The sequence below is a fragment of the Haliotis cracherodii genome, unplaced genomic scaffold (assembly GCF_022045235.1).
Source record: "Haliotis cracherodii isolate W230 unplaced genomic scaffold, xgHalCrac1.p SCAF_3, whole genome shotgun sequence".
NCBI lineage: Eukaryota > Metazoa > Mollusca > Gastropoda > Lepetellida > Haliotidae > Haliotis > Haliotis cracherodii.
Genome location: NW_027266286.1, coordinates 1,577,091 through 1,591,866, shown reverse-complemented (window position 1 = coordinate 1,591,866; position 14,776 = coordinate 1,577,091). Strand labels below are relative to the sequence as shown.

Below are 14,776 nucleotides of genomic sequence, written 5' to 3'. Positions count from 1 at the left end.
CGCCATGTTACTGTTGTTTAATGGCCGCCATGTTGCTGATGTGTGTCTGCAGGATGCTGGAGGACCTGTACGAGGATCACGGGGACACAATGGCGTTGCAGTATGGTGGCTCACAGCTTGTCCACCGCATCAAGGGTTACCGCAAGATCTCACCATGGACATCTCACTCCAGGGACATTATGCAGACGCTGTCTCGTTACTATAGCAACGCTTTCTCAGGTGAGTGTGGAACTTATTCTATGTATGCATTTTGGTAATGATGAATGTAGATGAATGAGCTCAGCATTTCACTCAGTTCTGCTTCCTAAATAGACTCCTGTTAAGACAGCCATGGAAGGGAGACATCATGCCGGACTCAATCTGTGCTGATCTGGTTAGTCCATCTCACTGAAGTGGCTTGAACTTTATCCCACTAGAACTTCAGCAGGTTCAGCAGAACAAGCCAGAACCCCATTCCACAATATGATGTTTGCAGTGAGACAATTAACTCCCATACTTGAGCATAAACAGTCCTAGCAATAAGATCATTTCACTGGATGTGACACAGGCTCAAAGCACAGGCACTCGTATTGTTGCTACCAATATAGGTGCTGTCACCACAGAGCAACGACATTAGCGCCTGTGGGTAAAAGACTCTTTGAGCACTCAGTACCAGAACAGGTGCTAAGCACTTTGAGTTTGGATATGAGCTGACTACTATGGCGGTTGGGTGTGTGTGAAGGTCCTCAAAATGTGGAATGTTGCTAGTGTTGACAACCACGTTTATTTTACAGGCTACCTGTGATGACTGCAGCATAAAACTAATCTTTAGTTCACTTTGAGTCACAGAGATCTTTTGTCATGAGGAAGATAATGATGCTAATTAGGGGTTGTTACGATTCACTGATACTTACGATTTCATCGATATTTATACTTGAAATGTCAGTTTGTAAAATCGCAATTGGCTATAAATAGAACAGCTACTAATAGAGTTACCTCCCATAATGGCAGAAGTAGCAGACCGCCATCTATAAGCATGGCAGAACACAAGGATGTGGAAGCTTAGGGCGCGCTGACTAACTGTTACATTTAATAACCATCCCTTCATTTGAAACTGTTTTCTTGTGGTTTTCTTTGTTAAAGTCTTTGGGATAACTATAAATAAATGTATGGAAAAAGTGGTTTTACAGCTTTGTTTCAGTGATTTCATCATTTCTTACGACTTGATGTGGTATATAGTGTTACCGTCAGTATCGTCATTCCGTAGAGTGATACAAATGATGAAGCAAGATACTCAGCTCTAATGCTAAGAAAATGTGTAGTGTTTTGTTCATTTGTTCTTATTATGTTTAGTATGACATGCCTCTAGTGTTGTACATGGTGTATGCTCATTTTGACGTCTGCTCATGTTGACGTCTGCTCATGTTGACGTCTGCTCATGTTGATGTCTACTGATGTTGGCGTCTGCTCATGTTGATGTCTTCCCATGTTGACATCTGCTCTTGTAAATGTCTGCTCATGTTGACGTCTGCTCATGTTGACGTCAGCTCATGTTGATGTCTGCTCATGTTGACGTCTTCTCATGTTGACGTCTGCTCATGTTGATGTCTGCCCATGTTGATGTCTGCCCATGTTGACGTCGGCTCATGCTGATGTCTGCTCATGTTGACGTCTGCTCATGTTGATGTCTGCTCATGTTGACGTCTGCTCATGTTGACATCTGCTCCTGTTGTCATCTGTTCATGTTGACGTCAGCTCATGTTGATGTCTGCTCATGTTGACGTCTGCTCGTGTTGATGCTCATGTTGATGTCTGCTCATGTTGACATCTGCTCCTGTTGTCATCTGTTCATGTTGATGTCTGCTCATGTTGATGTCTGCCCATGTTGATGTCTGCTCATGTTGACGTCTGCCCATGTTGACGCCTGCTCATGTTGACGTCTTGATGTGGTATATAGTGTTACCGTCAGTATCGTCATTCCGTAGAGTGATACAAATGATGAAGCAAGATACTCAGCTCTAATGCTAAGAAAATGTGTAGTGTTTTGTTCATTTGTTCTTATTATGTTTAGTATGACATGCCTCTAGTGTTGTACATGGTGTATGCTCATGTTGACGTCAGCTCATGTTGATGTCTGCTCATGTTGACGTCTTCTCATGTTGACGTCTGCTCATGTTGGCGCCTGCCCATGTTGATGTCTGCCCATGTTGACGTCGGCTCATGCTGATGTCTGCTCATGTTGACGTCTGCTCATGTTGATGTCTGCTCATGTTGACGTCTGCTCATGTTGACATCTGCTCCTGTTGTCATCTGTTCATGTTGACGTCAGCTCATGTTGATGTCTGCTCATGTTGATGTCTGCTCGTGTTGATGCTCATGTTGATGTCTGCTCATGTTGACATCTGCTCCTGTTGTCATCTGTTCATGTTGACGTCTGCTCATGTTGATGTCTGCCCATGTTGATGTCTGCTCATGTTGACGTCTGCCCATGTTGACGCCTGCTCATGTTGACGTCTGCTCATGTTGATGTCTGCCCATGTTGATGTCTGCCCATGTTGACGTCGGCTCATGCTGATGTCTGCTCATGTTGACATCTGCTCATGTTGATTGTTTGCCCATGTTGACATCTGCTCATGTTGACATCTGCTCATGTTGACGTCTGCCCATGTTGATGTCGGCTCATGTTAATGTCTGCTCATGTTGATGTCTGCCCATGTTGACGTCTGCCCATGTTGACGTCTGCTCATGTTGACGTCTGCTCATGTTGAAGTCTGCTCATGTTGACGTCTGCTCATGTTGATGTCTGCCCATGTTGACGTCGGCTCATATTGACGTCTGCTCATGTTGATGTCTGCTCATGTTGACATCTGCCCATGTTGATGTCTGCCCATGTTGACGTCTGCCCATGTTGACGTCTGCTCATGTTGATGTCTGCTCATGTTGATGTCTGCCCATGTTGACGTCTGCTCATGTTGACGTCTGCTCATGTTGATGTCTGCTCATGTTGATGTCTGCTCATGTTGATGTCTGCCCATGTTGACGTCGGCTCATGTTGACGTCTGCCCATGTTGACATCTGCTCATGTTGATGTCTGCCCATGTTGACGTCGGCTCATGTTGACGTCTGCTCATGCTGATGTCTGCTCATGTTGAAGTCTGCTCATGTTGATGTCTGCTCATGTTGACGTCTGCTCATGTTGACATCTGCTCCTGTTGTCATCTGTTCATGTTGACGTCAGCTCATGTTGATGTCTGCCCATGTTGATGTCTGCCCATGTTGACGTCGGCTCATGTTGATGTCTGCTCATGTTGACGTCTGCTCATGTTAATGTCTGCCCATGGTTGACGCCTGCTCATGTTGACGTCTGCTCCTGTTGATGCTCATGTTGATGTCTGCTCATGTTGATGTCTGCCCTCTACCTGTAGACCTGGAGAAGCAGCAGGCCTACAATCTGTTCCTGGGTGTGTTTGCACCGAAGGACGGGGATCTGAACCTGTGGGAACTGCCAACTGACTACTACCTGCACAACCGCAACGCCCTCACCTTCACCCGTCTCAAACACCGGAGGTGCGTACACAGCTCACAGCATCTTGTCTGGCAATGTAGAATTTATATCATGTGCCGAATCTAAGTGGGTAATAATTAATACTTTTGTCCCTGTTAGATACTGTTTTTGTTTCAAATTGTGTATTTCAAAACAAATCTAGTGATTCAGATGTCTCAGATACGTTTTGAAATTCACTCATAATAGAACGGTATGGTCACGTATTCTATGTTATTCTTCACAGATGTTACATATTCTGTGTTATTCTCCACAGATGTTACATATTCTATGTTATTCTCCAGAGATGTTGCTCATTCTATGTTATTCTCCACAGATGTTACATATTCTATGATATTCTCCACAGATGTTACATATTCTATGTTATTCTCCAAAGATGTTACTCATTCTATGTTTTCTCCACAGATGTTACATATTCTGTGTTATTCTCCACAGATGTTACATATTCTATGATATTCTTCACAGATGTTACATATTCTATGATATTCTTCACAGATGTTACATATTCTATGTTATTCTCCACAGATGTTACATATTCTATGATATTCTTCACAGATGTTACATATTCTATGATATTCTCCACAGATGTTACATATTCTGTGTTATTCTCCACAGATGTTACATATTCTATGTTATTCTCCACAGATGTTACATATTCTATGTTATTCTCCAAAGATGTTACATATTCTATGATATTCTCCACTGATGTTACATATTCTATGTTATTCTCCACAGATGTTACATATTCTGTTATTCTCCACAGCTACTCTCAATGGTGGGATCTGCCTGTGTGTCGTAGTCTACCACTCTCGTCGGAGGAAGGTTGGTATCAGTTGACAAATATTTGTAATTTGAAAGGGCTTTTTGTGTTTTTCTTCAAACTGATTTTGAAGAGTGTGCAGTCAAAAATTGATAAAATCATGAAAATGTTCTGCCATTTGTCTCTTACAAGCCACGAATGTCATGATACAGTATCCGTGTTATCGTTATTTAAACCATTGATTTGCCATTAATTAACAATAGTTAAACCATTGATTGACCATTAATTAACATTAGTTAAACCATTCATTGACCATTAATAAATGTTAGTTAAACCACTGATTGACCATTAATAAACATTAGTTAAACCAGTGACTGACCATTAATTAACATTAGTTAAACCATTAACTTGAGCTGCAACTATTTGTTTTTGTTCTAGACTTGGCCTCTATTTGCCTGCAAATCTGTTTTCAAAGCCAGGAATGCAGAAAAATAAGGAAATAATTGCCCTTATTTTTGTGAAACCTGATAAGAATCATTTTCACTTCCTCATCTTCTGGTGACATTTGTAGAATCGAAGTCCTCGACCACAGAGCTGCTGCCTGTCTCCAAGGGAGAGAAGGATGAGAGGGTGAACGCCTTCTTCGAGTACTACCGGCCGTTCGAGCTGACCTCACTGGACGACCACTACTGCATGTCCATGACCAGCTCCATCAAGTGAGACAAAGACATTCACTGCTGCCTTATTATTATTCCCCCCCATTGTGAAAAATGGCGGGGCTATCAGCATGTCTGTCTGTCCGTCCGTTCGTCTGTCCCTCCTAAAGCAGACCTCCTTAACTGTTGAATATTTCTCATCAACACTTGCTATATTTATTGGTCTTGTGGTGAACCGGTGCCTTTTGATAATTTGAGATATTTTTATTTTATGATGATAAGTTGGACTTAGACTGAAAATGAGGGTAGTTCTCGTTTCTGGAGCAGAACTCCAAAAACAGCTGACTGTAAATCTTTGTGCCTACTGGTCATCATAAACGAGACGTGACATGAGCGTATGTATGGTCAACTTGATTTACAGAAACATCTGTTGTAGTTTGTTTACAAGAAATGTATTAGCATAATATCATCATTGGATGAGAAAGGTCTGTTAAGAACTACACCAGTAGTCAGTCACAGTGACAGCGCATCGTAATACATTTACATCAAGAACAAGACCTCAAAATGGCCGACATGACGCAAGAGATTTTCGAAGTTATAAATGAACGTGGGGCAAGTGTTAGTCATCATTGTTCAATTGGTCTATCATTGAAAGTTGATTGTAAAAATGTGTCAAATAGACACTATGAACTTCAGTTTTAAGGTAAATTCATTTATTGTAGAAGACTGTCACTTTCAGCCTAGACACGGATCAAGTCAATGCTATGATAGTTTGGATGTGTATTTCTTCATTTTGTTCACTTGAGTTGTAGCGAGGATATTCGTAAAAACAGTCATGCTGTCAAACTCTCTAACGTTTCTCAATGTATGCTAAAACACTGAGTTCAGGATTAAAGGATCTAAATGATCAGAAACAACACTGTGCTTGGGAATTCCCAGGGTTTCCCAAGGGAATGTGGAAGTTATCTATCAGTGTTTTCATCATTTCAAGAATACAGTTTCGTGAAAAATGAATGAACATCAAATTGTGTCGTTCATTCACTTATGAACGTCAGTTTAAAGGTCATGTAACGGCCTCTCATCCAATGGAAAAGACACATATGGTTCTAAAGTGGCAAAGGCCTTATTTTGTTTTATCTATGATCCAAGGTAAATATTTAGTTTTTTCCAATTCCCACTTTCAGGGTTTTGTGTGTGAACCATGTGCTTCTAGCAGAAGACACCAAAACATTCGACCCTGATCCGTGTTCAGCGTTTTAAAGTATTCTGAAGCTGATATCTGAACCGATTAGTCCGAGAAAGTGTTTAATGAATAAATGGATGTTATGAATCACACTCTATTCTTGATATATATCTTGTAAACTTCACATAAAAAATGTTCTACATGTTGAAATTCTGATATCTACCCCTCAGAGACTTCATGCCTAAAGGAGCGAGTGATCCAAGTCCATTCCACCTGCGTCGCATCGCGGCCACGGCCGCTAACCCCGCCCAGCAGGACAAGAGCGGGTAGGTACCCTCCATGAGACCCCTCCATTGGATGGAGATGTGTTGTCATGGTTGATGATGACCTGCTTGCAACAAGGGATAGGTTGACATGTTGATGTCATCATCCTTGAGGACCCATGAAGACACGGGGTAGAATAGGTCTTCAGGAACACATGCTTGCCATAAAAGGCGACTGTGTTTGTCATAAGAGGCGACTAACGGGATCGGGAGGTCAGGCTCGCTGACTTGTTTGATGCATGTCATTGTATCCCAATTGCGTTTATCGATCGTCATGATGTCAATGACTGGATTGTCTGGTCCAGACTCGATTATTTACAGACGGCCGTCATGTAGCTGGATTATTGCTGAGTGTGGCGTTTAACAACAAACAAACAAACAAATGTTGTGATTGCGAAATGTTATCGTGTGTTGATGTCGTCGTAGTTGTGACAGGGTAATGGTGTCATGTGTTGATGATGTCATGGCTGTAATGCGTATGTTGTCATGTGTTGATGATGTCATGGCTGTAATGCGTATGTTGTCATGTGTTGATGATGTCATGGCTGTAACGAGAATGTTGTCATGTGTTGATGATGTCATGGCTGTAACGTGTATGTTGTCATGTGTTGATGATGTCATGGCTGTAACGCGTATGTTGTCATGTGTTGATGATGTCATGGCTCTGACGCGTATGTTGTCATGTGTTGATGATGTCATGGCTGTAACACATATGTTGTCATGTGTTGATGATGTCATGGCTGTAACACGTATGTTGTCATGTGTTGATGATGTCATGGCTGTAACGTGTATGTTGTCATGTGTTGATGATGTCATGGCTGTAACGTGTATGTTGTCATGTGTTGATGATGTCATGGCTGTAACACGTATGTTGTCATGTGTTGATGATGTCATGGCTGTAACTCGTATGTTGTCATGTGTTGATGATGTCATGGCTGTAACACGTATGTTGTCATGTGTTGATGATGTCATGGCTGTAACACGTATGTTGTCATGTGTTGATGATGCCATGGCTGTAACACGTATGTTGTCATGTGTTGATGATGTCATGGCTGTAACACGTATGTTGTCATGTGTTGATGATGCCATGGCTGTAACATGTATGTTGTCATGTGTTGATGATGTCATGGCTGTAACGCGTATGTTGTCATGTGTTGATGATGCCATGGCTGTAACACGTATGTTGTCATGTGTTGATGATGTCATGGCTGTAACACGTATGTTGTCATGTGTTGATGATGCCATGGCTGTAACATGTATGTTGTCATGTGTTGATGATGTCATGGCTGTAACGCGTATGTTGTCATGTGTTGATGATGCCATGGCTGTAACACGTATGTTGTCATGTGTTGATGATGTCATGGCTGTAACACGTATGTTGTCATGTGTTGATGATGTCATGGCTGTAACGTGTATGTTGTCATGTGTTGATGATGTCATGGCTGTAACGTGTATGTTGTCATGTGTTGATGATGTCATGGCTGTAACACGTATGTTGTCATGTGTTGATGATGTCATGGCTGTAACTCGTATGTTGTCACGTGTTGATGATGTCATGGCTGTAACACGTATGTTGTCATGTGTTGATGATGCCATGGCTGTAACACGTATGTTGTCATGTAATGATGATGTCATGGCTGTAACACATATGTTGTCATGTGTTGATGATGTCATGGCTGTAACACGTATGTTGTCATGTGTTGATGATGTCATGGCTGTAACGCGTATGTTGTCATGTGTTGATGATGTCATGGCTGTAACACGTATGTTGTCATGTGTTGATGATGTCATGGCTGTAACGCGTATGTTGTCATGTGTTGATGATGTCATGAATGGGCTTAGGTATTTCATTAGCATGTTTGTGATATAATCTCATATCGGTGAACCTTCAGTGTCGGTGAAGTCCCTGGCCCCAAACAATATGACATGACATGACATGTACATCATGACAAGTGGCACAATAATAGTTTATTTTAACATTGGACAAGTAACATTCTAGGATAACCTTTGTCTCAGCATTCTATAATACATCACTTATTAAAAGGAAAGGAAATTTGTCTTCAACACTGGGACAAAAACGGGAATATTCTTAGCCTTTATCAAGGGATAACTTTTAGCCAAAAATAGAATTAGATTTGGAAGACAAAGACACATTGTGGTAAAGTTTCCTGGTCGTTTGGCTATGAAATAGTTGTGGATCTATTGTAGAAAATATTAAAGTAAATTTGTGATCTCAGTTTAGAAGACTGCAAAAGAATAATGAGTAGACACTTTTCAAATATTCTCTGAGGATTAAACTTCAGACATGTACATTGAAACAACCATCACAAAATGGGACATTTACACACATCATGTCAGCCATGGCTAGTTGTTATAGTCTTGAGTTATGTGTGAATATTTAGTCTCTAACTCTCCGCATTTTTCAATCTTGAAGGATGTCTTCTGGTTGTTATGAAGGATATGTTACTGTTTCTAATATAGTTATTTTGAGGCATATTTATTCCAATATGTTAGTGTGCTCATTTCAAATACATTTCATTGATAAAAACGGGTGTATTTCGTATTTGCCTCAATTGCTAACAAGCAGCAACTTTTGGTTGATGTCTCCAGATGTCACACAAGAAAGTTACAGAGCAGTGAGATATAAGAAAGTTGTGGCTATTCATATTTGTTTTAATGCTACTCACTTTCACTTCCACTTTCACTGTATGTAATGCTGTAATGTCGTCAAACAGAATTAATTCACTTTCTGTGAAATATTTATTGTGGAAACTTTGACGATTTGTCTTTCAGTATGTATCGCTTCGTATTGGATGAAAATTGACTTGAAATGTGTAGTTAAAGGGCTCCCTACACAGCAACTTGTCTACTAAACACAAAACCAACAGACATCCTTGACCTTGATCATGGACTTCCTGGTAACTGGGTTCTCTCCCTTGTTTGCACATCCTCTGTTACTCTTCTCTTGTGTTGGATGACATTGAGGGCTTTGCTTCCATCAGCCGTGATGCTATTGATGTTGACATGCTTAGCCTATTGTTTTATAGAAAAACATGTCAGAGAGAAATCGGCTTGTGAAATATTTCCTTTTAGAATGTTTCTTTTACAGCTAAATGTTTTTTCTTAAGTCAAGCTTTTACTGTCAAAAGGTACAATGCTATCACTTGCTTTTTGTTTGTTGCCATACTTAACATTTTTGTTTTGTTCTGCATGTGAACTTTTGATGCTGTACTAGAGTGGCCACATTCCATCGCAACCAAAGCAGCACACAACTTGCCTTCATTACCAGGTTGGTTGTCATGACAACACTAACATGTTTTAACAAACTCCACACACTGCCCATAGCAAGCCTACCTAAATCCTAAACTCACACTTACAAGTAGAAGTGATGGCGTGAAGTTCTGCTGTGCACAGAAACTCTAAGGACATCACTATCCAGTTCTCAATGGTTTAATAATTCTGTTGCACTGTTTAATCTATAATTATTCATCTGTGCTCTTATGTTTGAAATGATATTAATAATGTTTGTCTAATATTAATCTAAAGTTGACATGATAAACCATCTGTGGTTTTATCCAATGACAACATGTGAAACATATAAAATATATGCCAGAATAAAATGTAAGCATTTAGATGCCATAACTTTACTATAGAAATATATATTTGTGATATCTAGTGGTGGTATTAGATTGAAGCCTATTGTATAATAGCAGAATATATATACATTTAGCGGCATGTCAGCAGTAACCATGGATACCATGGATCACATGTTGTAGCCTCCCTGACTATGTCGCACAAAGTAACAACCTGTTGTCAACATGTTGACTGATCGATCGTGTTTTAAGTCAGCTTCAGCAATCTCATTAAAAACAGGGCTTAAGGCTCGACATGCTACAGTGGCTATGGCCCACATCTTGGTATTGATGGTTATCATAAGAAATCTGTAAGGTATAGTTGGCTTAAGTTGTGTAAGTTTTTACCTAGAATGGATTTGTTTCTTTGCACTTTTAGATATGTTTTGCCATCTTCCCGAAGCAAGAGAGTTAACTGACTGTAAAAGTCCAGTTTCCACCCTTCCCGAACTAGGCTGGAATTTCTGGGTTCGATCGTAGCAGCACCAGTGGTTATTACGAGTTATGTCCCTTTAATGCCCCTCCTATTGACCAATCAGATTCCACGTCTTAAATCACTGCATTTGCTTCAAACAAATGGTGGTTCCCAGAAAAGACGATCTGACCGACGATCAAGGTCTTTATTGTAATAAGACATGTCTGACTTCGCGGAGTGCATCAAATCATGTGAGCACCTTCATTAAAGACATGAAAAGATTTGGAAAATATCTGTTGACTCTAAGTTGATGATACACATGCTTTGCAAATCCTGCAATCAACTGAAATCTACACAGTAGTTTACTTACCAGATATTAATTTTGTCACACAATTTTTATTTGATTATGTATAGACTCATTAGTCATGTCAAAATATAACTCCATTATTCCAGCCTAGATTGGAAAGGTTGGAAACTGGACTTTTATAGTCAGTTAACTCCTTTGCTTCAGGAAGATGCGTGTTTGCCTGCCTGTGTCTCAGTTAGTTGTTGTCTTGTATACACTGCTATGGTTGGGAGGGAGGTCTTCAGGATAAGATAACTCCATTTAACTCCATTTGTTTTATTGCTTGATTGTCTCCCTTACTTGCAAACCTCTGCTTGCTTGTTTCTGATGAACTCATTCCTGTGCAGTTTGTCAGATCTTTTAAATTTTATGTTGATAATCACAGGGTAGGGATTTCTTTCATGAATATCTTAAATGTGATTTATTAATACTTCACCATAGATTTTTATTGATGTGCACACAATATAACATTTGATTACGGACCACGTCATAGCATTATTCATCATACAGTCTTTGTTCATACATAGATGTACATAACAGGGCCCTAATGTTTAATTCTGTATACCATGACAAAGACGGAACATGACATCTGTTTTACCAGACCAGATTTAGTGATAAGCCCACCTGTAGTAAAAGTACATACATGTTATGCTTGGTGTGTGTTATGTAGATCACGCCCCACTTCCTCAAAGCAGTCCCAGGGGGCACGGGTGGCCCAGTCGTCTGAGGCCTAGCGATTCACTCTGCAGAGTTGTGTCCCTTGGGCATGCCAGAAAACAGATTGTGGGTTCAAATCCCGGTTCACCCTGATTATGTTTCTAGGTTTATCAGCACCATACCCGTGCTCGTGGGTTTCATCAAGTGGTAAACGTCTGATACCTGCATCACTTCGGGCTTTCCTCCCACATTAAGCTGACACACCGTGATATTACTGGAATAATGTTAAAAGCAGCGTTAAACCCAACTCACTCACTTAAAGCAGTCCCAGCACAACAACAGGCATGAGACTGTGTTGAGGTATGGCAGTTAGGAACATCCCAGCACAAGGATCACATCTTGGATCTGGCCAGGACCGTGCGGGTTCCTCAAAGTGATCGCAGTGCTACGACTGTATAAGTCTGTCCTGAACTATGGACAACACAGCACTTGTAGCACAAGGATCGCATTGTGGAATGTAGAGGTGAAACGATACAGCAAGGTCACAATATGATATGTATCAGGATACAAAGGTCACGATACGATATGTATCGCGATATGCATATGTACAAAAGGAAAAGCTAGCTGTAGACACGTTTGTTGTGGCTATTAATAGTAGTGAACTTACTTAGAACACATTTTGTGATTTTTGACTGACAAAAATACTGGGGGGTCATTAAATGAGCAGTAATGTATTTTGGCAAGTGTATCGTCTTGTATCGATACATAAAAAAATGTATCATGTATCATATCTGCACATGAAAAGTCACGATGCACTGGTGCACTGACATATCCTTTCACCTCTAAAAGGTCCCGGGCAAATGTGTTCGCTCTCTACATGTGTTATTTTCTGCGACTTGGTTTGTAGACAAGAGGCCAATCCAAATATTTCGGGCAAGGACTCCACATCATCAGTGACCTCTCAGGGGTCAGAGGGCAGCACAAGTAGCACCGACGACTCTGACATGGAAGGTGACGTCAACCTCGGCTCAGACTCGTCAAGTCCATACGACTCGGAGTCCGAATCTAACTATGTATCATTCCAGGTAAGTGCTTATTAGTTGTGCTTCAGGAATTAATAATGATGCTGTTTACAGTATTTCATGGACACAACTCTGGAGTTTCCACTTCACACCTGTGAAGATCCGGGGTAGAATAGGTCTTCAGCAACCCATGGTTGCTGTAACAGGCGACTATGCTTGTCGTAAGAGGCGACTAATGGGAAACCGGTGGTCAGGCTTGCTGATATGGTTGATGCATGCCATCATATCCCGATTGTGTTGATCGATGCTCATGATGTCAATCACTTGATTGTCTGGTTCAAGCTGTTGCAGACCCAGGGATAGCGATTAGTTTGCTTACTTTAAGTGATTCGTGGCTTGCATCGCACCCCTGATTATTTACAGACTGCCGTGATGCAGCTGGAATATCTAGTGCGGCGTTAAACAAGAAACACACTCTCTCTTAATAATGCTGCTTAATGAGGACAGGTGGGTCATGGTCTGAGTTGGCAGGAATAGAAGGGTGATGATATGTGGTGGATGTGGCTGCTGGTTCTCATCTAAACTTATGCTGGTTTCATTGCTGAGTATTTTTTAGCATCGGCTAGGATTGCACACAACCACCACTAGCTAAGGTTATGAAATAAATCCTGCTGGGTATCATGCAGGAAGAAGAGGTACTGATCCCCAGCGAGGTGGGCTAGCTTTGGTTACTGTGGCCTATAGCCCGTGTCTTAAAACTGTATACATCATATTGTTATGCTCAAATATGTTTCATTAATTATTTTTAAACATAGTATGCTCAAATATATTTCACAACTTGTTTTTAAATAAAACTTTGCATCATTAACTAAATTGTAAATATATTTCATGGTCTTGTTGCTATATGGCTTAAATAATGCAGATGCGACGTTAAATTTTAACTCACTCACTCACTCACCATGCAGCAGTTTTACACGGATACCCCACTCAGACAGTATACTGACTCGGAGCCAACCAGTACTTGTTTTATCTCTTTAATGCAGGGCGGCAGGCAGCTTACAACAAGTACCACCTTGTGCCGTCGTGTATAGGGAATCAAACCCAGCCTTTCACTCCCCAAGATCCTCATTTCATAGAGGTGGTCATTTCATAAGTGGCTGTCAGAATAACAGATAGTGAATATGTCCTTGTTCATTGCAGGATCTGTTCCCGTCTATGAAGAAAGTGTACAACACGGACATCACCGATCTCAACAAGAGAGACAAGAAACTGTATGAGAGGTGGGCACAGGACGAACACAGCTGCATAAACATCAGTCAAGACAATTTTCTGTTACACCAGTCTGTTTTGTAGACCGTTTTATTTTTCAAACCATTGGTTATCGTGAGATAAGATCTAGTTGAATACAGAAACAGTATTTATTGACAGTGATTATTAATTTTTTAACCATTGTTAATGTGAGATAAGATCTAACTGAGTCATGATATTGTTTGACAGTTATTAATATTAGAACCATATGGCCACTGTTTGAAATATAAATAAAACTGCAAATACATATTTTAAAGAGACGTCTAAAACTATCGTCAGTCGGTGATGAATTGTAATTGTTTCATTCAGTGAAAAGTTAAAGGGTTACCTCCCTATTTTGGCTGGAAGATGTTCACAGAATTTGTGAAATGTTGTTTTTTTGGCTCCATAAAGAGAGTCATTAGATACCAGCTCGATGTTAAAGAACTTTCCTTATTACAGGTACGTGGAGATCCAACAGGGGTACCGGGAGCCGGAGACAAGCGACCCGTCCCGCTCCACCGATGGTGTCAAGCAGAGCAGGGTCAAGCCAGGCTTGGATGTGTAAGTTATAAATTGGGTAGACCAGAAATCTGAAATATTTATCAGGTTGCGTCAGTTGAAGCAACCAATCAGCATTTAGACTTCAAACTTCTCGATAGGAGTAAGTGAGGCATTCAGACCACCTTGTATGATTTTGGTTTCTCAAAAATGAACTGATACAGCAAGTTCCGAATGTAAAAAAGAAAACCCAAAGCATTACATTGTTATGGATATTTAATACATTTTGTCTGAGATTTGAGTTTGATGAAATTTGGTAGAGCAGTAACTGGTTGACTTGGTTGATGCATGTCATCGTATCCCAATTGGAGGTTGATCAATGCTTATGTCAATCACTGGATTGTCTTGTCCAGACTCTATTATTTACAGACTGCCGTCATGTAGCTGGAATAT

General features: G+C 40.6%; 1 protein-coding gene across 1 annotated transcript in view; it reads left to right on the top strand.

Annotated features, from left to right (window-relative positions):
• Positions 1–14,776, top strand: part of LOC139474482 (polyphosphoinositide phosphatase-like) — a 36,209-nt gene that overhangs the window by 19,675 nt on the left and 1,758 nt on the right. The window contains exons 15-23 of the mRNA XM_071257521.1: positions 53–219; positions 3,405–3,546; positions 4,305–4,363; positions 4,873–5,017; positions 6,371–6,466; positions 9,699–9,752; positions 12,421–12,598; positions 13,736–13,815; positions 14,285–14,386. Of these exons, the coding sequence (XP_071113622.1) occupies positions 53–219; positions 3,405–3,546; positions 4,305–4,363; positions 4,873–5,017; positions 6,371–6,466; positions 9,699–9,752; positions 12,421–12,598; positions 13,736–13,815; positions 14,285–14,386 (1,023 nt within the window). The remainder of the gene's footprint in view (positions 1–52; positions 220–3,404; positions 3,547–4,304; positions 4,364–4,872; positions 5,018–6,370; positions 6,467–9,698; positions 9,753–12,420; positions 12,599–13,735; positions 13,816–14,284; positions 14,387–14,776) is intronic.